The sequence below is a fragment of the Anopheles arabiensis genome, chromosome 2 (genome assembly GCF_016920715.1).
Source record: "Anopheles arabiensis isolate DONGOLA chromosome 2, AaraD3, whole genome shotgun sequence".
Taxonomy (NCBI): Eukaryota; Metazoa; Arthropoda; class Insecta; order Diptera; family Culicidae; genus Anopheles; species Anopheles arabiensis.
Window position 1 is genome coordinate 86,569,028 of NC_053517.1, and position 26,410 is coordinate 86,595,437.

The 26,410-nt window shown below is 48.1% G+C and overlaps 4 protein-coding genes across 5 annotated transcripts; 2 read left to right on the forward strand and 2 right to left on the reverse strand.

Moving 5' to 3' along the window:
* The first annotated feature begins 218 nt into the window (after positions 1 to 218).
* On the forward strand, positions 219 to 2,506 carry LOC120895577 (40S ribosomal protein S4). Its single transcript, XM_040299073.1, has 3 exons — positions 219 to 323; positions 883 to 1,141; positions 1,781 to 2,506. The coding sequence occupies exons 1-3, from the start codon at positions 321 to 323 to the stop codon at positions 2,305 to 2,307; spliced, it is 789 nt and encodes a 262-aa protein (XP_040155007.1). The 5' UTR covers positions 219 to 320; the 3' UTR covers positions 2,308 to 2,506.
* Positions 2,507 to 3,742: 1,236 nt separating this feature from the next.
* On the reverse strand, positions 3,743 to 5,408 carry LOC120895576 (BTB/POZ domain-containing protein 9-like). 2 transcript variants are annotated; one of them, XM_040299071.1, is made up of 3 exons: positions 5,321 to 5,408; positions 4,423 to 5,279; positions 3,743 to 4,334 (listed from the first exon to the last, which is right to left on the reverse strand). In XM_040299071.1, the coding sequence occupies exons 2-3, from the start codon at positions 5,210 to 5,212 to the stop codon at positions 3,961 to 3,963; spliced, it is 1,164 nt and encodes a 387-aa protein (XP_040155005.1). In that variant the 5' UTR covers positions 5,213 to 5,279; positions 5,321 to 5,408; the 3' UTR covers positions 3,743 to 3,960. The 2 variants fall into 2 exon arrangements, with proteins under 2 accessions (XP_040155005.1, XP_040155004.1); XM_040299070.1 differs by having other exon boundaries at positions 4,423 to 5,253; positions 5,321 to 5,401.
* A 9,838-nt stretch (positions 5,409 to 15,246) lies between these two features.
* Positions 15,247 to 16,308, forward strand: LOC120894877 (trypsin 3A1-like). The gene is made up of 3 exons (XM_040297730.1): positions 15,247 to 15,569; positions 15,652 to 15,986; positions 16,069 to 16,308. Exons 1-3 carry the CDS (start codon positions 15,279 to 15,281, stop codon positions 16,259 to 16,261), a joined length of 819 nt encoding a protein of 272 aa, XP_040153664.1. The 5' UTR covers positions 15,247 to 15,278; the 3' UTR covers positions 16,262 to 16,308.
* Positions 16,309 to 18,067: 1,759 nt separating this feature from the next.
* Positions 18,068 to 25,264, reverse strand: LOC120897724 (paternally-expressed gene 3 protein). Its single transcript, XM_040302787.1, has 4 exons — positions 25,132 to 25,264; positions 24,898 to 25,057; positions 19,230 to 21,539; positions 18,068 to 19,149 (listed from the first exon to the last, which is right to left on the reverse strand). Exons 2-4 carry the CDS (start codon positions 24,901 to 24,903, stop codon positions 18,898 to 18,900), a joined length of 2,568 nt encoding a protein of 855 aa, XP_040158721.1. The 5' UTR covers positions 24,904 to 25,057; positions 25,132 to 25,264; the 3' UTR covers positions 18,068 to 18,897.
* Positions 25,265 to 26,410: the final 1,146 nt, after the last annotated feature.

The window sequence follows — 26,410 nt, forward strand, 5'->3', positions numbered from 1 at the left end:
GTATAGCAATACAACAGCACGGTACGATGCTGTCAGTTTTCATAAAATTATTATTTTTTAAACTAGCAATCATTTATAACCAACTAAAACAAATGCAAAAATAAAATTCTAGCTGTGATACGTACAAAAATAGTTCAATTATTGACTTTTATGACAAAATTTCCTTAATTTAATTTTGAATTTTGAAATCGCACACACACAATGACAGGTGTAAATTGCCACCAGACGGCGCTAGTGAGCCCCGTTCAGCCACTGCACGCAGTTTGACAACTTCCGGCCGCTTGTCGTTTGTCGTTTTCTTTTCGCCCTGAACTATCAAGATGGTAAGTAACGTGTGCGGAGTTTCGGAGTGAATAAAATGGAATTTGGCCGGTAAAACAGTGTCGATTTTTCGAAATCTTATCGTCACCGGGTAGCCAACACGGTACCCATCACGGTGGTTGTGTTGGAAAGTGAATTACGGCAGAATGTGTGTGAATAAACCGGATTACAAAGGTGCCACATTGTTGATATTTGGAATGCCGGATGCCGCGAGCAGCAGCAGCAGCAGCAGCAGTTCGTTCGCATGCCTGGCTGTGTTGCAATTCTGCGGGTGACAAGTGTAGCATGGAGCGGACAAGAGAAGCTCCGCAGTTATGTTTCGATAAATCTTTCGATAGTTTCACCGCGGACAGCATAGTTTAACCTTTTGGTGTGCCTTGAGCTGTGGTTGAAGGGAGAAAAGGAGGCGCTGGTAGGTTAGGGTAGGAGAGAGCAGTGCAGCAGAAGCTCCGAAGGCCAATTCCATTCACTCCGTAATTCCAGCGAACAATATTGTACGAGTTGTTACAACAATATTCTAATTCTATTATCTTTTCTCTTTCCCTCCTTCTTACTTTCTAGGCGCGCGGTCCGAAGAAACATTTGAAGCGTTTAAATGCTCCACGAGGATGGATGTTGGACAAGACCGGCGGTACCTTCGCGCCGCGTCCGTCCACCGGCCCACACAAGCTGCGCGAATCGCTGCCGCTGGTGATCTTCCTGCGTAACCGCCTGAAGTACGCACTGACCAACAGCGAGGTGACGAAGATTGTGATGCAGCGTCACGTCAAGATCGACGGCAAGGTCCGCACCGATCCGAACTACCCGGCCGGATTCATGGGTACGTATTCCAGTTTTAGCAGAAGAATGTTAGCTTAGCAACTGGAGAGGAAGAAACAGTGGGGTGTGGTGGTTATGGCGCTATCGAAGCGGGCTAGCGAATGAAACAAGCGACGTCTGTCAAATTAAAGTTGCCAAGAGGAACATTTCTCCATCGACAGTCGCTGAAGGCATTGCTAGTGAATACTAGATGGCCTCATCAGTAACATAACTGACGGAGAGACAGTATGAATTGAGTGAATCAAGCAAATGTGAAGTCCTAACGGGCTTGGTGAGACAATGCTAAAGTGTATTCATGTTTGGAAACTGATTCCTAATGGTGAAAATTGAGGGAAAATCGGTCCTGTCAAAACACGGTAAACTGGGGTTTAGCTCAGTATGGGCAAAAGGAAACATTTCATATTACGCCCAATCGAAGCGGGTTTAGCGAAATAATAAGCATCGCCCGTCAAAAATGTGGCCAGAGTAAAGTTACTCCATCGACGGTCATTGAAGGATTTATTCATTGATAGCCTCTCAATAACATATTTGATGGAGAATAGTCTTTAAACAAGTGATTTTTATGACTGTTGCTGTCCGTCCATTACTGTACAATTTACTGATCATGCTTTCTCTCTACGCCTTTTCCACCCCCTTCCAGATGTCATCAACATCCACAAGACCGGCGAATACTTCCGCCTGATCTACGACGTCAAGGGCCGCTTCACGGTGCACCGCATCACGAGCGAGGAGGCCAAGTACAAGCTGCTGAAGGTGAAGCGCGTCCAGATCGGACCGAAGCGCGTGCCGTTCCTGCTGACGCACGACGGCCGCACCATCCGCTATCCGGATCCGCAGATCCACCAGCACGACTCGATCCAGTACGACATCGCCACCGGCAAGGTGCTGGACGTGCTCAAGTTCGAACCGGGCAACCTGTGCATGATCACGGGCGGAAGAAATTTGGGCCGTTGCGGTACGGTGATCCTGCGCGAGAAGCACCCGGGATCGTTCGAGATCGTGCACGTGAAGGATACGACCGGGCACGTGTTCGCGACCCGCCTGTCGAACGTGTTCATCATCGGCAAGAGCACCAAGGCGTACATCTCGCTGCCGAAGGGCAAGGGTGTGAAGCTGACCATTGCCGAGGAGCGCGACCGGCGACTGGCCAACAAGGCTGCTCAGTAAGCGCGGGAGAAGGCGGAAAGGAGGGGGGGTAGAGGCCCTGCCCTGTTCCGGGCGAACAACAATTCCGTTTGTGTGTGTGGAATGTGGAAAATGATCGGAGAAGAAGCGAGAGGACAAACAAGTATGTTCCGTTTGAATGTCTACCATCCGGTTCAAATGCAGGAGCATAATAAAGCCTAGAATATACACAAAAAATCTACGTTTGTTTGTGTTTCAAGCCCTTTGTATTAAATAGAAATTACATGCGAAATTCTTAGAGTATTGCACAGTAAATGGAAATAATGATGCAAATAAGCAGGGGCAAGGAGCGCTGAAAGTTTAGAAGTTGAAGGGCGAATGGTAGGGAATGGTTTCTGGACAAACCCGTTTAAAGGTGTAATACTTCTCTGCAGTACAATGTAAACACTCGGTTCGACCAGTATTTTCTCTCAAACGTCAATTTTACACACCAAGCAAACGAAAACGGATGATTAAATTTCAATCTATAGGTTTATTTCTGCTCAACTGTAGTGAAGGTATTTGGTCCATGTTCCGATAGCGATTGTCGATAGCGTCTTAGCAGCTGCGCCAGTCAGTCCTTACGATTCGTTCGATGCCGAGTTGGAGGCCGCAGATTCGGCCGATTCGACCGATTCGACGGAATTGACCGGTGTCTGTCCCATGGCCGCCGCCAGCAGGGCGAAGAAGGTCGCGAACAGGAACTTAAGATCCATTCTTCAGGTGGAAGTGGTAGAGCTTTTACTTGGTTGTGGTTTGCTTGCTGGTGAAACCAAACTGATGATGGTTAGACGAGACCGTGCGGTGCTCTTTTTATACCCAACGGAAAACATATGGGAAGTTTGACTTTCTTTCCAGAAATTTGCGGTCTCTACCGGTCGATCACTTCCAGTTAAGACGAATTCCATTGTCTTTGTACATGGTTCTTCTTCCTTCCGGTAGGATCGGCACACGGTACACTTAGCTGGCTCCGTGACTGGCAGTAATGCTGAATGGAATTTACTGTTCATGCGAATAACAAACGGTTGCGTGTGAGACGCAGTAGGCCGAGAATAGTATGAGGCGTTGTTTGTAAACAACGCGCGTGGGAAGTGGGCAAATTTGGTAACGTTTAAAGTTTTACTTTTGAAGCTGGTTGAAACAATCGACTTTATTTCTAATCCTTCCTTCGTGTTGTTTAAACGATTAACAGTTCCAGATAATTCTATGTATTTTTGGTAGCCACGTGCACGTGTTCGAATTTCAAAGCCAAGTCAGTGTTTCTCAAGCACGGTGATTTTTATCAGTGGTAATAAGAAGAAGTTGCCCGGTCTCGTAGTACAGTCGTCAACTCGTACGACTTAACAACATGCCCGTCATGGGTTCAATCCCCAAATAGACCGCGCCGCCATACGTAGGACTGACTATCCTGCTATGGGGGGAAATCTATTAGTCACTGAAAGCCAAGCCCACAAGTGGGTACAGGCAGGCCTTGACCGACATCGGTTGTTGAGCCAAAGAAGAAGAAGAAGAATAAGAAGAAGTTCTAACTGGTTTTGAGTTGTCTTTGCCGCTAAGGAACCCATAGAAATTCTATTAAATAAAGATGAACAAAACCTTCAGATAATTTTAAAATAGAAATATTACATCATTCTTAACGAGGCAAATCTCATTCCTTTAGTTTGATTGGTTTAACATGGCCGAAAGAGAAATGCCTGAGTGCGGTGTGTATAATGGTGTCTCAAAACGGATGTAACGTACTTGATAGATAGGGAACTTAATGCTTGTATTGAGCGTAAAAAGAGAGGTACTGCTTGTCCCTACAAAAACGGTTGACCATGATGCGCCATCGGGTGACACCGACAAACGTTCCTGCCCTGCCACCGGCCGGTAAGGCGATGATACTGGTTTATAAAGTTTTTCGTTGGAGACCAGAGTAAGATGAACGTAATTGATTAAGTATGGTTTTCGTAGGTCAAAGTATGCTCGATGACCTTGTCCAGCCATAATCCACGTCACCCTGGCGTTAGCAGCCACATCTTTATTCGTTGCTGGGGATGTAAAGATTACAGTAAGTTAGTACACAGTAAAGCGCTACTAAGATTGTTCATCGAGACCATTTGTTTCCGTTAAACTCACTTTTGCCTGGTGGTGGTTGATAGCGATGTAGATCGATTCCATCCTGGATGGAAATTATGTTCAGCAGATGTTCGGTATTAACAACACCGGCAGGTCGCACTATTTGCAGTAGATTGTTTCGAGATATCGCTGTATATCGTACTCTCCCATATAGATATGTTTTCTTTTCTTCCGCTACATCGTTATTCTGGCACCATTTGTGAACGGCTTGGAAAATTTCGATCTCTTCGATGCGCTTGAACCTTTCACGACCGAGCACCATGACAAGCGTGTCGAACGACAGATTGCTCAGAGAATCGTGTTTGATTACGCTGCACGCATTTCGATCAATAATTTCGTAACATTTATCCGACAATTCCACCAGATCGAGCAGACGGGCCTCGTCTGCAATGGTACACACGTTGGCCACGGTCAACACGCCGTACAGGTGGTCTGAGATGGCTTTCACGAAGGCAGTGATGCCATATTGGTGGGCTAATCCAAGCAAGGTCAGTATCTCGTCCACCTCCATGTCCTTCAACTCCGAGGAGCCGGTGTAGATGTACCGGAGCAGCTGCTTGAAAGCGGTCGAAGAGACATCAAGCGTTATTTTGCTCTGGTTGCTCTCCTTCAGCCCACCGTACAGTAGTGCCCGGAAGTACTCGGACCGAGCTGCTAAAATTGCACGATGCGCTGGAATCTGCTCGTTCTGTACCAGGAATGTTACATCGGAATAATCAACCGATGTGCACAATTCTCCCAGACATACTAAAACCTGATCCGAATGATCGATCATACTGGTGCTAATCATTCTTTAGTGCGCGGTAGGATTAATCAAACATTAAGAGCTGGCTGTTATGGAAAGAAAAGCGATAAGACTTAGAAACTAAATTGCGTATCATTTGCAGTTTATACTTACTCAAAAAAAGGCCAAGTTCGTGTTGAGTAAACACTGTAGCGCCACCAGTGGGTATTCGAAGCGGCAAGTAGCCTGATGGTGGGAATCGGCATCTTGACAGGTCGAGGCAGTGATTGTTTACTTGTGATGGGCAAAACGGCTCCGAAGCCGGAGCCGGCTCCGACCGGCTCCAGACAATTTCGGAGCCGGCTCCGCACCAACGGCTCCGGTGCTAACACACGGCTCCGAAGCCGGCTCCGCTCCGACGGCTCCGGAGCCGGTTTAAACACAAAGGACCAAAAGAACTTTTTCAATTAAGTTTCAATCGAGGAAATCCGTAAATAGCGGAGTACGTCATGTTTAAAAGAATTTATCAAAAAAACATCGATTAGTTTTGAATATTGTTAAGAAAGACGAGACTAACGAATGCTACACAACGTCATGTACAGTGGAGCGCCGTTTATCCGGGTACCTTTTATCCGGCTGTCCGTTTATCCGTGCTGTTGAGAAATGACAGTTCAATACAATGGTGACATTTCGTTATGAGGAGGATATTTGAAAAAGTGGTTAAAAGAGCATATTGTCATAACAAAAGACCCGATAATTCAAGGCAAATTTAAAATATTCTTGTGGAATAAGCATGAAGTTAATAAAAAATGCGTTATTTTTATCAAAAAATAAGATAATTTTCCATTCTGTCCCCAACCACGAAGCGAATCAGACGTGATCGATACGCGCTCCAAGTGGATGGATTTTTTGCCGGACAACAAGCCACTGACCTCGACCATACGCACTGCAAAGGAATACGTGCGAGAACGATCGGAAAGCTATCTGTGCTTAGTGTATAGTGCGTACAGTGTGTAGTGCGTAGAGTTGTGTGCAGCGCGTGTATACGCGCTGCGTGTGTACTGTAGTGTAGGTTTGTGAGTGTAGAGCGCTCTCGTCGGACAGGTGCGTAGCGCTCGTTCGTCGTGTACTCTCGCTCTCGTCTACTTGTGGTAAGTGATCCTCTCTTGTTTACCTATCCTTTCTCGTCACACAGTTGGGTTTTTTTCTCTCGCTCCGACTCTCTCATGGAGGCGGAGCCGATGGATGAATCGGAGGAGGGCTTTACTACAGTGAAGCGAAAAAGTTCTGATCCAGGACAGAATGCGAAAAAAAAGGCTAATAACGAGCCCTTACCTTCAACGTCCCGTGATCAATTCATGGGACAATCGTTGAAAGGGAGTCCCAGATTCCGAGCGTATCCCGCATCTTATAACGGGATACATGATGTATTTTTCATGCCGAAAAATAAACAGCTCGATGTAAGAGCAATTACGGCATCAGTTTATAAAAAATACCCAGGTGTCTTAGACATTATTCGCCCGCGTCCAAACAAGCTGCGGGTCACCGCAAAAGACCGGATGCAAGCCAATGCTATTGCGGCCGATCCGTCCTATACGGAGGATTACCGGGTATATATTCCCGGTGGATTGGTGGAAGTCGTCGGTGTCATTGATGACTTAGATTACCCCTTAGAGGACATCCTAAAGTACGGACAAGGGGCTTTTCTACACCAATCCTCCCCTCGGGTAAAGGTCCTTGAAGTTAAAAAACTTTACGCTTCAAGTGCGGTCGATGGAAAGAAGGTGTTCCGTGAGACTTCCTCACTCCGGATCACCTTCGAGGGTACAGTCCTGCCAAACACGCTGTACATTGAAGGGCTCAGAGTGCCCATCCGTCGACCATTTGTGCAAAAAATAGCATGCTGCACAAAATGTAGCCAGATTGGACATTCAGAGCCTTACTGCACAAACTCCGTGAAGTGTGGCAAATGCAAGGGATCGCATTCAACATCCGAATGCAAGGCCGAAACCCAGAAATGCATTCACTGCAAGCAGGAATGGCACGAAATGTCGTTGTGTTCTGTTTACCGAAAAAAACAATCGGAACACAAACGGGCCGTCTTGCAGAATACAAGAGGATCGTACGCCGATGTTTTGAAGTCCACCTCAAATGTGAATCCGTTCGATAACCTTTCCCTATTGGAGGGTAATGAACCGTTGCCCAATCTGGCACCATTAAATGGAGTTAAAAGATTGTATACAACACGGGTACCAAACAAAAAACGATTAAAAAAATTGTTAAAGCTTCACCCAAAAAGGCACCTCGACGTCACGACAACGCGACCCCACGCCAAACCCAGGGCTCCAAACCCCCCGTGACGCTCGCACCCATCCACGTTCCCGTAACCCTTCCAATCCCAGCAATCTGGCGTTCCCTAGCGAACCCAGATCTTTCTCCAGGCCATCCCTCCCAAGCCTGACAGAGATTTTACACTCTCTCCTTGACTCCCTCCACCTCCCGGAACCCCTTCCCGGATTGATCCCCCTGGCATTTCCTTTCCTAAGAGGAATGGTCAAGCAGTGGTTATCAAAATGGCCTTGTCTTAGTATGATGGTCCGTTTGGATGATTAATTTTCCAATGGCCACTATACTACAGTGGAACTGCAGAAGTTTTTTGGGAAAAATAGATTCTTTTAAGGTATTACTAGGGCAATATAATTGTAATGCATTTGCCCTAAGTGAAACTTGGCTCTCACCCGATAAAAATATTACCTTCCCGGGATATAATATTATTCGTCAAGATCGACATGATCCAACTAGCGATAGGCGTGGTGGGGGAGTGTTAATTGGTATTCGTAGCAGTCACAGCTTCAGCAGAATACCCCTCCCCACACCCGAGGTAATCGAATACGTCGCGATCCAGGCAAAGCTAGGAGATCTTGACGTTTCTATTGCCTCAATTTATATCCCACCGGGAGCCAATCTGGATCCAAAGAAGATCAACAAGGATCTTGAGACAGTAGTAACGGTACTACCAAAACCATTTTTCATCCTGGGCGACTTTAACGCCCATGGATCAGATTGGGGTTGCACGCATGACGATAATCGTGCACCAATCATTAGGGATATTTGCGACACACACAGTTTGACAATTCTAAACTCTGTTTAAGCAACTAGGGTGCCCTCACCTATGGCACGACCCAGCGCAATAGACCTTTCTCTTTGTTCGTCGTCTTTAGGGCTGGATTCTATGTAGAAGGTAATCCAAGACCCGCTTGGTAGCGACCATCTGCCAATAAAGATCTCGATTATCAAGAGGAGTCGCACAGTCGATCAAGTCCCCGGTAATTGTGACTTAACGAGGAACATCGACTGGACGAAATACGGCGACCAAATGACCGCTTTGCTAATCCGCGTAGAACCCAGTTTCTCCGTAAATGAGGAGTATGCAAATCTCGTTATGGCGATAAACGAGTGCGCCCTCGGTGCCCAAACGAGGCCGCCCCCCCAGGCAAGGATTTTTAAAAGACCACCCACTCCTTGGTGGGACGCGGATTGTAAAGCGGCATTCTCAGCGAAGCGGAAGGCTTTTGCCAGGTATAGAGACACCGGCTCCATGGATCTATACATCCATTATAGAGGCCTGGAGCGTAGGTGCAAAAACTTGCTTAAAGCAAAAAAAAGGTCATACTGGCCGAGGTATGTCAAAAACCTCAAGCCTTCCACTTCGCTAACGGAGCTTCAGAGCATGGCGAAAAGGATGCGCAACAGCAAAGCAACAAACGAGAGCGAAAGGGTTTCTGGGGCATGGCTAGAGCCATTTGCACAAAAAGTCTGCCCTGATTTCGCTCAAGCACCACCATATCAACAGAGTGCTCATGGGAGTGATCCGCAAATGGATTCACCGTTCTCAATGGTTGAGCTATCGCTTGCTCTGTACTCCAGCAATAATTCGTCTCCAGGACTGGATCAGATTCGGAACAAATTGCTCCATAATCTGCCAGATCTGGCGAGGAAACGGCTGTTGAGATTATTCAACATTATGTTGGAGCTTAACACCGTCCCGTTGGAGTGGAGAGAAGTGAAAGTAGTCACCCTTTTGAAACCTGGTAAACCGGCATCAGAATATAACTCATATCGACCGATAGCAATGTTATCTTGTCTGCGAAAATTATTTGAGAAAATGATTCTTTTTAGACTGGACAATTGGCTTGAATCCAAAGGCCTCTTGTCAAGTACCCAATTTGGCTTTCGCAAAGGCAAGGGTACCAACGATTGCTTGGCGCTGCTTGTGTCCGAAATCGAGATGGCTCATTCTCGTAAAGAAATGATGGCATCTGCATTTCTTGACATCAAGGGGGCTTTTGACTCAGTATCAGTCAATGTTCTGTGTCAAAAGTTAGAATCTGCGGGCTTAACCCCAAGACTGAATAACGTCTTATTCAACCTCCTTTCAGAAAAGGCAATGAATTTCGACAATGGCTTCATGAAAATTCGGAGAGTCAGCTTTTATGGACTACCACAAGGGTCCTGTTTGAGCCCCTTGTTGTACAATTTTTATGTCAACGATATAGATACTTGCCTTGCACCCGGCTGTAGCCTTAGGCAATTGGCGGACGACGGTGTTGTATCAGTCGCCAGCAACAACATCGCCGACCTTCAAAGTCCTTTGCAAACCACACTCAACAATTTAGAAGTGTGGGCCACAAACCTAGGTATCGAGTTTTCTCCAGAGAAAACGGAAATGCTGATATTCTCTTTCTTTTACAACACTGAGAGTAATAGACGCTTGAATTTGGTTGACCCAAAGGTCGATATCTTTTTATATGGTAAAAAGATATCCATTGCCAGATCTTTTCGATACCTAGGGGTTTGGTTTGATAGCAAAAATGTATGGAGGACACATATTGACTATCTGGTACAGAAGTGTACAAGAAGAATCAATTTTCTCAGAACGATTACCGGACTCTGGTGGGGTGCACACCCCAAAGACGTCCTTAACCTATATAAGACTACGATACTATCCGTCTTGGAGTATGGTTGCATATGCTTCCACTGGGCAGCCAAGTCGCATTTAATCCGACTTGAGAGGATTCAGTATCGCTGTCTTAGAATCGCGCTAGGTAGCATGAAGTCGACTCATAACATGTCACTCGAAGTGATGTCCGGAGTGATGCCGCTAAAGCTACGTTTTGAGCTACTATCGCTTCGCCTTTTCGTCCGCTCTACAGTATCAAATCCCTTGATAATCGAGAACTTTGAAACACTGCAAGAGATAGGTTCTAAATGCAAAATCATGAAGGTCTATCATGATTTTGTTTCCTTACAGGTGCACCCTAGTACTTCTCAAAGTATAACTAGTGCCAGCTTACCAGAGTCCTGCAGTTCCATTTTAAGTGTAGATACCTCATTGAAGGAGGAAATTAAAGGTATCCCCGATAACCTTCGCCGGATGACAATTCCCAGCAAATTTGTGGAGAAACATGGCCATGCTAACAGTAACCATTTTTATACTGACGGATCCTCATCAGAGCAGGGCATTGGATTTGGTGTATACAACACGTGCTCCGAAGCATTCTTTAAATTACGCCAACCATGCTCAGTATATGTAGCGGAGCTCGCCGCAATCTTTTATGCCTTATTATTGATAAGTGCATGCCCAGCGGATCAATATGTAATTTTTTCAGACAGCTTAAGCGCTATTGAAGCATTAAAATCCGTAAAGGCTGTTAAGAGCCCAGACCATTTTGTGAAAGAAATTGTAAAGGTTTTAAGCTCACTGTTTGAAAAGTCGTTTCGCATATCGTTAGTATGGTTACCTGCTCATTGTGGTATACCAGGAAATGAACAGGCAGACCATTTGGCCAAAAGGGGAGCTGCAGAAAGGTCTTTCTTTGATAGGCCTATCCTTCCTCATGAGTTCTTGCGGGCCCCACAGGCGTTTTGCATGGCACGTTGGCAAAATCTGTGGGACTCGGATGAACTCGGAAGGTTTCTGTATACAATCACTCCTCGTGTAAGCTTGAAGCCTTGGTTCCATAACACCCCTGGCGATCGTGCGTTCATTCGAATGATGTCTAGACTTAGGTCTAATCATTTCGCATTAGGTGCACATCTCCAGCGTACAGGATTGGTCGGCTCCAAGGTATGTGGCTGCGGGCTTGGATTCCACGACATGGATCATCTTTTGTGGTCCTGCGTGGAATACGAGTCTGCTCGACCTGCCTTGGTGGACGCGGTCGAAAGACTGGGAAAATGTACTGATATTCCGATTCGGGATATATTAGCGGCATCGGACTGGGAATTCCTGAAGGCCATATTCGATTTCTGTAGAGAGAACGGCTTAACTGTGTGACTTTCCTTAAGCAAAATGTCTGTGAACCAACCAACATTGTTGGCAACAGCAATCTTGCATCCTATGTTATTTCCTCTTGTTTGTCTATGTGTTACATGTTGTACATCGCTTGTATGTTTGTGATGGATGAATGTATGCATGAATGTAAGAATGAATGAGTGCAATGTGTATGGCTGAGTAATCGGCATTGACGGCAGACAGAAGATTCTTGCTCGAACGATGTTCTTGCAAGGATTTACTAGATAACTGGAACGATACAGACCCCCGCCATGTCACTCGGACCACTGAAGGAAAGGACTACAACGATACAGACCCTCGCAATGTCATTTGAGCCACTAAATGGGAATATACTCGGACCGCTTTTGATGGATGGATCCGACGAAATGCCTGGAATCCACACGATACAGACCCCCGCAATGCCATTTGGAACACTGAACTGGAATAGACAACCTCGAAACCCGAATGATGTAGACCTTCGCCACGCTTATAGGACCGCAAAATCATGGACTGGATTGATTATAACCAAACCGTCCGAGTACACCCGGGATAAGGTGCCCTTCCATGGCTCAGAGAAGGAAATGTCTCCCTGCCAATATGGATTGTAGCGCCATGAATTACATTTGTATTTTCTACTCTTAAGCAATACGGCCTTTTTGGACCGTTACTCCTGAATAAAAAAAAAAAAAAAAGATAATTTTCCAAAAATTAATCAGGAATTGGTGATAAAATATATCATTTGACTCATTATCCGTGTTATTCCCCAAGTGCCACAAATCCACTAAACGACCACTAAACGGCTTCTAAACGACTCAAGTTCTCTACCTAAACGGAATATAGAAAGACTTCGTTTAGCAGACGGCAAACGACTCATGCATTCTAAAAATAGCAAAAAAGCTGGTGGCGCTCTCTGTTGGTGAGATACCCCAACCAGTTGAGCTTCATCGCTTGGAGGAGAGCTGTGATTTAGACAGGGGGAGAGTGATTCAGACAGGCCTTGAGCGACAATGGTTTTTGTGCCAAAAAAGAAGAATATATTTACAATAACGAAAGTTTAAGTTTTTTTTAACGAAATGAAACAACATTTAAGCAGTTCATATGAACCAAACCTACTAAACTCCAGGTAAATACCAAACCTACTAAACTCTAATGAGCCTACTGAACTCGCTTGAACCCACCAAATCTACTAAACCCACTGAACTCCTATGAACCTACCGAACTCGTATGAACTAGGCTTGGGCAATTCGGTTCATTTCCATGAACGTGAACATACTAGTTCTTTCATTCAGATGAACTGAACGTGAATCGCGATTCATTCGTTCATTTCAGTTAAAGAAAATATGGTAAATTGTTTTATTTTATTGCAAATTGTAAATTGTTTTGCATCTTGAAAATTATTAGGCAGACCAGGAATATCCTTATTACGATTGGTAGGACGTTCTTTTCATGAACGTACTGGTATTACGGTTTAAATTCATAGTTGTATGGCGGGAATGAACGACCTAGCGTACTAGGACGTTCTTTATTTCGACGGATAGGTCGTTCTTTTCGTGAATGTCCTGGTCATACGGTTCACGTTCATATTTGTATGGGGAAAATGAACGACCTGGTGTACTAGGACGCTCTTCATTTCGACGTGTAGGACGTTCATTACATGGTCCTGGTATTACGGTTCACGTTCATATTTGTATGACGGGAATGAACGACCTAGCGTACTAGGACGTTCTTTATTTCGAGGGATAAGTCGTTCTTTTCGTGAACGTCCTGGTCATACGGTTCACGTTCATATTTGTATGGGGAAAATGAACGCCCTGGCTTACTATAACGTTCGTTATTTTGGCGGCGTTATTTAGGACGTTATTTTGGTGAGCAACTCAGTGCATTATGATTTTTAAAGAATCGATGAACGTTGATTAGATCGTTCGTTCTTTAGGATGAATTGAATGAATCGTACAGTTCTGGTACTTGAGGCACAACTCTAGTATGAACCTATTGAGCTCATATGAACCTACCGAAATCGTATGTACCTATTGAATTCGTATGAACCTACTGAACTTGTTGCACCCACGAGTCGGAGTCGCATATGCTTTGCTGAACCTATTGAACTCGTATGAACCTACTGAACTTGTATGAACCTACCGAACTAGTTGCACCCACGGGTCGGAATCGATTCCGGCCAAGGCACAGCCGACTCCGGGTCGATCCGTTTGTTGAGTCGTATGACCCATCGCTAGTAAGGACCAACCAAGGATCGGTATGTGCAGTATTAGTTGTAGAATCGGTAAGGATCCTCATATAATTTCAGAACCGATATGGATTCATTACCAATTCCAGAACCTTTATAAGACCGGGATCAAAATAATTAAAAGTCTGAGATCTTTTCCAGTATCACTATGGGTTTTTGTCAGTTCCTCGGATTTAGGATCACTTCCAGGATTAGAAGAGGTTTGGGAACAGTTATAAAACCAGTACAGGTTCAGCATCAATTTCAAAACTGGTATGTGTTTGTGATTAGTTTCAGGTCCGGTATGGATCAAATCTAGGGCCGGTATATGTTCGGGATCAGTTTCATTATCGGTATGGGTTAGTTCAACGACTGAACAAGTTTCAGAATCATTCGAATCATTTCGACTATCAGAAAAAAAGTGGAGAACAAGAGTCAGGAGTTTCAGATCAATTAATGTTTAATATTTATTATTATTAATCAAGGGACTGTAAAGCCCTCTCGAAATTGCTCAATTTAAGTTTGAGTATAAATTTCATTTCATTCAAAAAGACTGGCAAGGCAAATACAACATTCATATTAAAATACGATGCGACACATTTCGAATATTTATACCTGTAGTCAATTCCGCTGCCGTGGTTCCGGGCCTGTAACGTTCGTTCACAGTGTAACAAGCAGTCCACACAGAGCATCAGATTGGGGAGCCAAGAGACGTACGGGACTCAGTGATAGCTAGCATTGGCCTACGTCGTAGTGTCCTGGCAGGCACGTAAAGATGGATCCACGAAAGCAGCACAAGATGATGCTTCCCATCGAGCAGCTCGGTGAGCAGCTCGGTGCTATTCTGGCCTGTGGTTTGCGGTCAGTGAGGAGTGGAGGTCCCAGCAACAAGCGTCTTGTCTTGTAGTCATGGTTCGAGTTCGACATTAGCTAGTCCAATTTATAGTTCGACGCTAGTTTGTACATTGCACTGGGTTAGGCAACCGTTTCTTTTTGCGTACACCTCGGAGTTAACACTTTGAGCGTTAGTACTTGCTGAGTACAAATTGAAAATTGAAAGAGCGTAGAGAGCTATACGTTGACTAAGGATCGTCGCTCTTCTAATCCTCAAAGAAAATGTCGATTCTGCATTATGTTTTTTCGATATTTTCCCGCAGCTATTCGTTCTACTAAGGCCAAACTCAGTCCGCAACCTTTTCCCACAACTGTTGAAGATGCAAAAGTGCCCAAACCCCCACATCAAAGAAACGGCACAAATCAGCAAAGCAGGATTAAGAATGTTTCATCAAAACGGGTTCTTCCAGCCGTTGCGATAAGATACTCTGTACTGTGGTTAATCGATTTTCGATTGTAATGTACTATGGCTGACGTCGAAGGATTTCCCATCCACCGGGTGGCATTGTGCTTGGTTGCCCGTAAAAAAATGGTCAATCCCGCTATCAAAAGATATCTTATCGTACCCGTCCCAAAAACCGATTAGAGATCGGTGCACTATATTAAAGCAAAACACATCTCAAGACCGCCAGTTACAAGTTTCGTCTGGGACGTTTCGGTAAGAACAGATTGACAGCACGATGGCGTTTAGTTCCTGGTTCGTGGTGGCACTGCTCATTGGCAGCAGTTTGGCCGGCTGGGAGGAGGATCTCTACCAGTCGAAGAGGCGCCTGCCGAGCGGGCTGGTGCTACCGATCGCACCACCAACCAGTGGCCGCATTGTCGGTGGATTCGAGGCAAACATTGCCGACTTCCCGTACCAGCTGTCGCTGCGCCAGAACGGTGCGCACATTTGCGGCGCGTCGGTCATCTCGAGCAACTATGCGCTGTCGGCCGCCCACTGTACCTTCCCGGCTCCTCCGGTAGCGGCGGTAGGTAGTGGTTGGAGGGGATGGACGTGACAAGTTTTGGTGAGAATTGTGAGCTTTAATGTGCACCTTGCGTTACCCATAGATTACGCTGCGCGGTGGAAGCACTGACCGAACGGCCGGTGGTGTTGTATTCCAAACGGCAGAAATCATCAACCATCCGTCGTACTCGGACAGCAGCCTGGACTTTGATGTGTGCGTCATCCGCATTACGACCTCGTTTGTGGGGGCTAACATTGCGCCGATCACGCTAGCCCCGGAGGGTACGGACTATCCGGAAGGTACGCGCACGATGGTGTCGGGCTGGGGTGCGACCAGTGCCATCGGGGCGCTGCCGATCAATCTGCAGGCGGTCGAGGTACCGCTTATCTCGCAGGAAAGCTGCCGTGGCGTATGGGGTGCGGCCAGCGTTACCGATAAGTAAGTAATCCCGGGGGGCGGGCCGAGGGCTTTTTTGGGCGAGTTTGGTTCGGATTTTCACGTTTTGGATTTCGTTTGACAGCATGGTCTGTGCCAGCGAGCCGGGACGTGATGCGTGCGGTGGTGACAGTGGTGGCCCACTGACCAACAACGGGCGCCAGATCGGTATCGTGTCCTGGGGATCGCCGCTGTGTCTGGGCAATCTGCCGGGCGTGTATGCGCGCGTTGCCGCGCCAAGCATCCGTGCCTTCATCCGGGACAATGCGAACGTTTGAAGTGTGATAAGCATTAGTAAGACCAAATAAACATATTTTTGACAGGTCCAAAGTTTTAACTAAAAAGAGTTGTTAATTTAATGTAAAAGTTGCATGCCTATTTTTCTCGTTTTCTAGCCAATAAAGCTCACTTCCATCATCTCTATCTCTCTGTTGGTGAGGCCCTCTACTTCTTCTTTTTCTTCTATTTGGCGTAAACGTCCTACGCGGACATGCTGGCCTATATGCTTTCGAGACTTTATTCAATACCACGTAGCCGGATAGTCAGTCCTTACTACGGGGGGATGGTCCATTCCAGGCTTGAACCCATTACGGGTGTGTTATTGAGTCGTTCGAGTTGACGACTGTATCACGGGACCGCCCCTCTACTTACACGATTCAAATATCAACGGACGTTTCTGAAGGTAATATTCGTTAAACACGCGAAGATTGTGGAGCAGTTCTGCCTATTGATGTGCTTCACCGACGGTCTTTACATGTTTCCAGGGGTTTAAGGGGTTCTCGTATTTTTGGAAAACTTTCATGACTTCTTAAGGGAAGGAAGGCAGTATTTGATTTGAGTATTTGATGTGTAGTGTACTCTACGGCCCGGTACACACGGGACATCAAAAACAGCCGAAAACATCCGAAGTCACACATCTTCTTCTTCTTTTTGGCACAACAACCGCTGTCGGTCAAGGCCTGCCTGTACCCACTAATGAAGTGAGCTTGGCTTTCAGTGACTTATTGTTACCATAGTAGGATAGTCAGTCTTACGTATGGGGGCACGGTCTATTCGGGGCATGAACCCGAAGTCACACTAAATCATCAAAAAGTCTGCGTTTCGGTATCCATCATCGGAGCAATTACGAAGTTTTACCGATGTAAGCGTTGAATAGTTGTGTGCGTGAAGCATCCGTGCTTATCTGTTAGCAGAAGTCGTACTGCGCCGATATATCGAGCGTCGTGAGGTAACCAGAAGTTTGCGACCAAGAAGTTTACGACCAAGAAGTTTGCGATTAAGTAGTTTGCGACTAAGTAGTTTGTGACCAAGTAGTTTGTGATCAAGTAGTTTGCGACCAAGAAGTTTGCGAACAGGAATTTTTGTGACCAAGAAGTTTGCGACTAAGAACATTGCGACAAAGAAGTTTGTCAAAGCTTATCTTCAAAGCAGTTGGTTAGGTGTTAATCCAATTATTTAGCTTCTGTATCAGAAACCTAATATTCAAGTGGTTGACCTTGTTTAAGGTTGTTAGCTGTTTGATTGGCTTCGTAGTGTACATGATTTTGCATACATCCACAAGGGTTGCTAAGATATTACGAAACATATTGGATCATTATCCAAGAAAACATCTAAAGATTAAGGGTAAGTATGATGCAAACGAACGATCATATGCTGCGGCTCGATCCACTCGCTGTTGACATCCATCCATGATATCCAACGCTATCAAAAACTCGTTTATTCCACCATGTATTTGCAACAGCAATGGCTAGTCAAATGGCAAGCGGGTTGGATAAAAATAAGCGGTCAAACTGTGGGACCGTGGACCAATTGATACAAGATCTGCACGAAAAGGAGCAGGAAATTAAATGTACACAGGTGATATTATTCAATGTGTTTGATAAAAAAAATACAGGTAATAGCGAACGATTGTGTAACTGTGAAGATCATTTTTCTCACCCTTTTACTACGCACGTCTGCAAACGAGTTCCCCGAGGCGGCGGTTTCTTTCGCTCCTAAGCAATAGGAAGTAAATGTAAGATTTCAGATAAGGCTCCTGATCTGGAGGAAGAACTAGCCCCAAATTATGCATCAAGCGGGAGCGATTTGTTTTTAAAAAAGAGTAATAAAATACATATATTTGTATGACACTTCTATCACAAAGATAACATGATGGGATGAGGGAAGGATGGAGCTGAGGCGGTCCGGCAAGCGTCCTGATGGATGTCCTGGAACGAGCGGTACGGGCAGGTTGCGGATTTTGGGGCGGATGAGAGATGTGTGTGTGTGGTTGTGAGAATGGACAAAATACGAACAAAATACGGCCTGTTTTCGTGAGGTGAGCGGTTTTTTCTTTTTTTTTCTCGAGCACGGTCGTGTATGATATATTTACAGGGTTGTCAAAACAGGCGCGGACAGATTTTGAACAGGACGGACGGGTTTGACACACTAGTTCCGATTGCTACGAACTTGTTTTTCTTCTCTGTCCTGCTCTGCACAGCACACTTGCCCGTGCAACTACTCATCACGAAAACAATAAATAATCGTAGTATACATGTACATACATACAATACAAAAAAAAACAAACAATGTAAAACTGGACACACCGAGTGCCTGTGTGTGTGTGTGAGAGAGAGAGACAGCGTTATGGCGCGATACAAATAAAACATCCAAAAACGGCAAAGAACGAATATGAATGAGTAAACAAAACAAGGCACACATACATTAACACGTCTCTACGCTACTACCAACACATCTGCGCTTTCGAATGGACAATGAAGTGTGTGTGTGTGTGTGTTGGAGATGGATGAAGATTCGGATGAAGAGGAGCGATTTTGCAGGACGTTCTCTGTACACAGCGATCACTGCTTCCTGGCTGCTGCCACCGGGACGAGAGTGAGTCCCCTAGTGGAAAATGGGAGATGGGTGGGACGCCTTACGCCTTCACGGTGTCGCGCTTGCCCAGCACCTTGGTGGCGTGCACCTGGTCCCGGCTGTTGGTGACGGTCGCGTGGAACCCGGTGGCCCAGTCGGCGTAGTAGTCGACCGTGCGCACGTTACCGTCCGGCTCGACCAGCGAGTACTGGCCGCGCACGACGTCACCGTCGCGCTCCTCCTTCTGGTGCTTGATGTCACCGGTCAGCGGGTCGTTCACGCCGTACTCGAAAGCGTAGCGGGCATTATCTTCCTGTGGAAGGGAAGGGAAAGGAAGGTGTCATCAAGTGAGCGGTGAAGATTAATGGTGAAAAGGGGCACGCCACAACTCACATAATGTTCGAGGTACTTCTCGGCGACCGTCTTCACGACGGTGGTCGGCGCAACGGTCTTGACGACGGTGGCCGGGGCCGTGTAGGCGGTAGTCAGGGCAGGAGCAGCGGCAGCATAACGGTAGCCTCCGTAGTGAGCGGCCGAGACGGCTGGGCCGGCGGCGTAGTAGCCGTGCGTGGCACCGGACGTGGCGTAGCCGGCAACACCGGACGTAGCGTAGCCGGCAACACCGGACGTAGCGTACTTGGTGACGGCCGGAGCGACGGAGTAGGCCGAGTAGGCTGGACCGGCGCTGTACGCAGCGACGGCCGGGGTGGCCGAGTAGGAGGAGTAGGCGGGACCGGCACTGTAAGCAGCGACGGCAGGGCTCGAGTACACCTTGGAGACGGCCGGGACGGCACTGTAGCTGGCAACGGCCGGCGTGGAGTAGACCTTGGAGACGGCAGGGACGGCACTGTACGAAGCGACGGCAGGGGTGGAGTACACCTTGGAGACGGCCGGGACGGCACTGTACGAGGCAACGGCCGGGGTGGCAGAGTAGGAGGAGTAGGCGGGACTGGCACTGTAGCTAGCAACGGCCGGGGTCGAGTACACCTTGGAGACGGCCGGGACGGCACTGTAAGAAGCGACGGCCGGGGTCGAGTAGACCTTGGAGACGGCAGGGACGGCACTATAGGCGGCAACGGCTGGCGTGGAGTACACCTTGGAGACGGCCGGAGCGACCGAGTAGCTGGAGTAAGCCGGTCCAGTGCTGTAGGCAGCGACGGCTGGGCTCGAAACTACCTTCGAGACGGCCGGAGCGACGGAGTAGCTCGAGTAGGCCGAGCCGGTACTGTAGGCCGAAACGGCCGGGCCAGTGCTGTAGGAAGCGACGGCCGGTCCGTACGCGGTGGCAACCTTAGCGACGGCCGGAGCGGCCAGATAAGCGCCAGAGTACGCCGTCTTGCTGACGACCGGGGTGGAAACGTACGCGCTGGACACGGCCGGTGCGGACGCGTACTTGGTGACGGCCGGGGCGGACACGTACGAGGCGTACGCCGGGCTGGACACTACCTTCGAGACGGCGGGCGTGGCGTAGTACGAGGAGACGGCGGGCGTCGAGACGTACTTGCTGACGGCCGGGGTGTACGCTTGGGCCGAGTAGGGCGCAACGTAGCTCGAGACGGCCGGGGCATAGGCAACGCCGGCCGCGGCGTACTTGGTGACGGTCGGGGCGGACACGTACGCGGTCGACACGGCCGGGGCGGACGAGTACTTGGTGACGGCCGGGGCGGAGTAGTAGGAAGCGACGGCCGGTGCGGACACGACTGTCTTAGTGACGGCCGGCGCGGCATAAGCCAGCTTGGAGGTGGTGGCGTACGAGCTAGCGTAGCTGGCGGCAGGCGCGGCGTACGCAACCTTAGCGGCCGGCGCATAGGCAGCGTAACCGACGGCCGGGGTGTACGAGGCCACCTTAGCGGCGGGCGTGTAGCTGGCGTAGGTCGTGGCCGGTGCGTAGCTGGCGTAGCTGGCCTTCACGGCCGGAGCATAGGACGCAGCATAACCGTAGGCGGGGGTAGCATAGGTCGCGACCTTGGCAGCGGGCGCATAGCTCGAGTAGGTGGCAACCTTGGCCACCGGGGCAGCGGAATAGCTGACAGCGGGGCCGGCCGACACGTACTTGCTGACGACCGGTGCGGTGGCAACGTACGACGAGACGGCGGGCGCGGCCGCATACTTGGTGACGGTCGGGGTGGACACGTACGAGGCGACGGCTGGGGCGGTGGCGTACGTCTTCACGGTGGGCGGCAGGTACTCCTTGGTGACTTGGTAGGCAGGGACAGCCTCACTGGTGTACACCTTGCTGACGGCGGGCTGGGCGTAGACGGCCGGGGCGGCCACCGTCTTGGTGTAGCTGACCGACGGCACCACGGAAGCGAAGGTGGCGGCGGGCGACTTGTCCGCGTACACCACGCCGGCGGTCTTGGCGGTGTACGTGACGGCCGGGGCAGCCTCGACCGTCTTCACGCCCGCCTCGTAGCTGGTCAGCTTCAGGTCCTCGCCGGACGCACCGTACGCACTGTAGGCGGGGGACGCTTCGTACGAGCTGTAGGACGGACCGACCGACGCGTACTTCACCTCACCGTCGACGGAGTAGGAGGAGAAGCCGGGCGTCACGCTGACCGAGTTGATCGCCTTGCCGACGGACAGCTGGACGGTCGGGGCCGGGTAGGAGTAGCCGGAGACGTGCCCGCTCGGTGGACAGTCCGGGGCCGGGCTGGCCAGGCTCGATGTGGCCAGGCAGGCCGCCAACAGCACGGCAGCAAACATCTGCAAACAAGCGCGAGCGAATGAAAGAGAGAGAGAGAGAGAGAGAGAGAGAGAGCGTAAAGAGGTAAAGACAGCTCATTAAAGAGTGATGGTGAAGGTGGAGGGGGAGTTCGCAACCCTCCCTTGTGATCGCTGCACTCTGCAGGAATGCCACCTTGGTAACCTTGCGATCCTTAGTGAAGCTTTTTTCAGCAAGTATTACATCAGCTCACTTGACTCCGGCGATTTGTGGCCGCTCTCCGGTTGGAAGAATGAAAGAGTTCTTGAGCGGTATGTGACCCCGTTCCCGCTCGCGCACAGCTCCAGCTCGAGCTCCGGAGCTGCCGAGGCCGCCCTGCGATTCGCGGTGCGAATCGATACGAATGCGGGCCGCGCACCGTGGCGACTGGTTAACGAACTTGTTTTTACACACCCGTCTGACCAAATTGGAGCACGCATGCGGTGTCACACACAAGAACATGTGACATTCGGTGCGTATGTGAGTGCGCAATGTCACTCACGATGGTACGGTGGCAGATAGTTCAGCGTGGCCTGCTGGGTGCGCTTGCTGACGATTCAATTAAGCCGCACTGTTTATGGTGCACGGGTGCGTGTAGCCCGCAGCCAGCCCGTTTGCCAAATATTCTTGTGCGCGGGTACGGAAACTGGTTTCTAATTAAAATTTAAGCTGCGTGCGCAGAGCGTTCTCATCGCAGGACGATACTGCGGTGGGAATTGAAATCGAAGCGGCCAGTATTGGTTTATTAATAGATAATGATATGCAGTGCGGTTTAGCAGGAATTATAATTACAGCAATGCAACTGCACGGCCCCTTGGTGCAAGATTGTCGTATTCAGTGACAGTGACATGGTGGCCGATCTCGGGGGAACTAGTTTGAGAGCAACTTTAGGTGTATGATGGTGGTAGTTACAGTTCTTTGGAAATTGGAGCTTTGTAGAATAGTATTTTTGTGCAGGTTTTGATGGAAATTGAAGGAGATCTTGATTGGTTGCTTTCAATGTTGACACTTGTTAAAGAGAGCTGTACAAGTTTACAACACTATGCTCTACAGAGTTTACTACTATTTTTAAAACTACGATATACAGGTTTTAAAATGAGTATCTTTCATTTAAATATTTCGGATATTTCTATCTTTTCAGAGATTTTTTTTTAATTTTAGCTTTAAATATTTAACACTAAACAATTTTTGGAGCAAATCCACAGGATGCAATAATCCAACAAGACACAGGATTCAATAATTTAATTATCAAATTCGTGTAAAGCTACGACCACACTACTGGGCAACAGTCTATACTCTGTCGATTTTTTTTTGTGAAAGTCATACAGCACTTGGGGTCGAAAAAACGTGCCAACTCTCATACACAGCATAAGAAGTTCTTCAAGACAGATCTAATTTCCATACGGGTTTGACGCAATCGCAAACCTTTGGTATTCTTTCTTTACTCAATGCTATGATTTTGACACGTTTGATGAGACACGGTTTAGTTATGATATTGATCGAGATCAATATTTCTAGATCAATATTACTAGACATTTTGAGGGGATCTAGCATATTTCTTACGATTTATTGATTATATCTAAGCTAATAAGCCCTATTAAAAATGCTTGACAAATTGTCCGTAAACTTAAAAAAAAAAAATACAATTCTATCTGGCACAGTCTAGAGATATTCTATTGCTTGAGTATTTCTCTAAACACGTGTTTTTTTAAATAGTCTTGTACTTGATGTTCTGAAACAAAGCCGTTTGAACGTCTAAAACATCCTACCTCTTGATTCATGTAATTCCTCTCCTAAGATGGTTCGAACAAATGATCAATATCTTCCCGCCATGTACATTCAAACCCAACGTTAAGACATCCGCCCTTTAAGACGTTCTTTTGCAAACCCGTTACAGCAAATCGACAACTTCCCACGCCGAACAAAACCCGCAGCAGCATCCTTCTGTGACGTGCACCTGCCCCACCCGACAGCCGGATGTGGGGCGGAAAATGTTCCATCGATCACTGTCAATGATCGTCATGAACGGCACCCTGGTAAAGCTGTCATAATTTACATTTCCCGTTGGGCGACCTACACCTACACGACGGTAAATGGGTAACCGTAAATCTTGGTGACAACACCTTATAGTGGTTCGCCAAAAGTAGCGGATAAAGCGGCGCCCAACGGTTCTACGCTAGAACGCCCTGCCGTTCCCGGTGCCATACGGGGAAGGGTGCAATTACTGCAAACTCATTGTAATGTGCATGCATCACACAACAACAAAAAAACGCACCCAGTCAGTGAGAAATCGAACTCCACCCCACATGACTAATGCACCGCGCGGTTCGATCGCAGCGACGGCTCGCTAAGGTTAGCCAGTTGCCTAGTACTGCTGGTGGTACACTTGTCCAGTACCAACGCCTTGCTGCTTTACATAACTGGCCAGCCCTCCCCGCTGCGTTCACTTTCCGCTGGGGCCAGTTTTTTCATTCGCTACTTCTTTGAAGTAGAGCAGAGAAGAAGGAGGCAAAACGACGCACGACGTGATGCAGCGTAAAGTATCTCGCCTTTAGAATCAGGTTGCGCCGCCAAACACGCGGAGTGGAAGAGGTGCGTACAGGGGGTGTGTGTGTGTGTTCCATGGCGTTATATCAGATTCGAATCTTTGAACCGATTTCTTGTCGCTTGTTTGCGTATATGTGTATGTGTGTGTGTTAGCTAAATGCTTCACACGCACGGATATGCACGGTTGCGAGGTGTCCCTCCCGCCGTTGACCGTTTGACGCCCGAGGGCATCATCGCTAGCGCTCGACGCGCTGTTTGTACAGGTCGCGTGGCCTCCAGCCAGGCAGCGCTAGTCGTTACTCTCGATTTCATTGAATCGATTGCGAGCGGGGCGACACGATTCTATGACGGTGACGTCGTGCAGCGTGAATTAGATCACACTGCCGGGTCGCGTGATCACGGTCGTAATCCGCGCTAGCCGTGAAATTGAACGACGAGCTGCCATTTATGGGGCAGCCCAATGTGATCCGGGGCTTTCGGGATCTGGATCCTGCTCCCCTCAAAAAAACCTTCAGAACATTCGGAACTGCCAGCTGGTGGAAGCCAACGATTACACAATCAGCTTGGAGGGCGCTTTGAACACTTCGGTCACTTCTTCTCGTAAAGTCTTACGGTTTGATCCATAAAGCAGATCACTCGTTTCATAGCTCTTTCTGGAGGTAAATGTTCTTTTGGTAATCACAGTTTTATTGCACTGCGGCTCTTCACTATCCTTCACTGCCTTTCCACCTTCGCCACAACACGACAATGTCCACCATATCCACAAAGTCCTGTCGTACTGCGTACTGCGTACCGTTTGCTGCTCTCACTCACCTTCATGATGTGCACTTTGCGAGTGAAACGAACGCGCTTTAAATGTGCTCTATCCCGCAGGATATTAGGAACCGGGACGCCGACTTGCTCTCCCGTCGGACGGATTCACGCACTCTCACACGCACTAGCGACACTCAACAAAAACGGCTACAAAACAGCACTGAAATGAACGAAAAGATCAGCACGGATAGGTTCCAGCACGGTTTGGGCACTATTCCTTATTCCGAGTCGTACCGTGGTGTGTGTGTGTGTGTGTTTGTTTTCAGAGGTCCTTGCGATGCGGAACGCTGCTCGAGGATAGGTACTGCTGCTCTACATACAGCGTAGAGCCGTTACTACACTACTACTGAATGGTCGGCCTAGCCCACCGGTCCCTTTTATACAACCGAAGTGTCAACCCAGGTCAGCCCGAAAAGGAACGCCCGCCAACTGTGGGAACAGAACGGCATCACCGATCGAAAAGCACGCGGTGGAGTCTAGACTTCCCACTCTCCAACGTTGACTCCACTCCGGGCCCAAGGGGGTCCGCGGTGGCTCGTGCGCGCTTTTCTCACAGCGTGCGATCGCGCGCGTGCGGAATCTTGCCAACCCTCGGCAAAAGGTTCTCGGTAGGGAAGGGTTTAGGCGTAGTGGCGGGCACTGGTTCGGTTCGGTTTGCTCTCGTTTCGCTGCTCGGGGTCTCGGGTGCGTATCCTTCCTGAATGGTACGCACACGAACGTGCGCGATCGTTCGGACGGGCCAGGTAAGCTCTGCGTGCGTGTGTGTGTGTGTGTGGCGATCGGCCACTTCCCTACCAAAGTGGCAGTCGATGCCGGGGTCAAATGCGGCCCGCGAAGTGGAAAGTGATCTCGTTCGCGGTGATCTCCCTCTACCAGCTTGGTGCGTTCGGGCCTAAAGGGAGGCTGGCCGTACTTCGGTGCGGCTGCGAAAGGTGCGCTCTGGCTTGCTGTGTGCGTTGTGCAGTAGTGCAGCACGGTGTCGTTGGTATCGGGGTTTGTCTGTGGCTGCAATATTGCTAGAAACTGATGCGAGCATAGGTAGATCAGGATGCAAGAATGTTATACAATAATTAAAGAAAGCTGGAAGAAAATACATTTATTGACTTCTTACATACAATACATTCGCCGTGTTGACTTCTTCTCCAATACAAACTACTGGAAAGGACGCAATACTTCATCTCAAGATTTGTATTTCAGTTTCAAAACGCTCGTTTGATCGGTGTTTTGTTTGGATTAGGCATAGTGAGGAAGATCCTGCAATTGATCAAAGATCTTCCTCAGGAAGCATGATCTATACTGTTCGGTTCTTTTAGATGCATAGACATGCAATCGAAATTAACGAAAAGTCTCAGAAGACATTAAAACGGATATTTTTTATTGAAAAAAAAAGAAACTGTCAGCAAATACTAACAATAAGCTAAGCTTCTTGGATTAACGAACTTGCTATGTGTGAACAAAAATACCTACAGACTTGTCCATGTTTCAAGCTATTTTATATGCGAATACCATTTAA

Bases quoted from the DNA above. Each gene is read 5' to 3' on its own strand.
- LOC120895577 (XM_040299073.1), top strand. The intron at 1,142-1,780 runs GTACGTATTCCA...ACCCCCTTCCAG, and splicing joins CTACCCGGCCGGATTCATGG to ATGTCATCAACATCCACAAG.
- LOC120895576 (XM_040299071.1), bottom strand. From the start codon at position 5,212: ATGATTAGCACCAGTATGATCGATCATTCGGATCAGGTTTTAGTATGT. The intron at 4,335-4,422 runs GTGAGTTTAACG...TTACATCCCCAG, and splicing joins TCAACCACCACCAGGCAAAA to CAACGAATAAAGATGTGGCT.
- LOC120894877 (XM_040297730.1), top strand. From the start codon at position 15,279: ATGGCGTTTAGTTCCTGGTTCGTGGTGGCACTGCTCATTGGCAGCAGT. The intron at 15,570-15,651 runs GTAGGTAGTGGT...CGTTACCCATAG, and splicing joins CGGCTCCTCCGGTAGCGGCG to ATTACGCTGCGCGGTGGAAG. The intron at 15,987-16,068 runs GTAAGTAATCCC...TTCGTTTGACAG, and splicing joins GCGGCCAGCGTTACCGATAA to CATGGTCTGTGCCAGCGAGC.
- LOC120897724 (XM_040302787.1), bottom strand. The intron at 19,150-19,229 runs GTGAGTTGTGGC...TCCCTTCCACAG, and splicing joins AGAAGTACCTCGAACATTAT to GAAGATAATGCCCGCTACGC.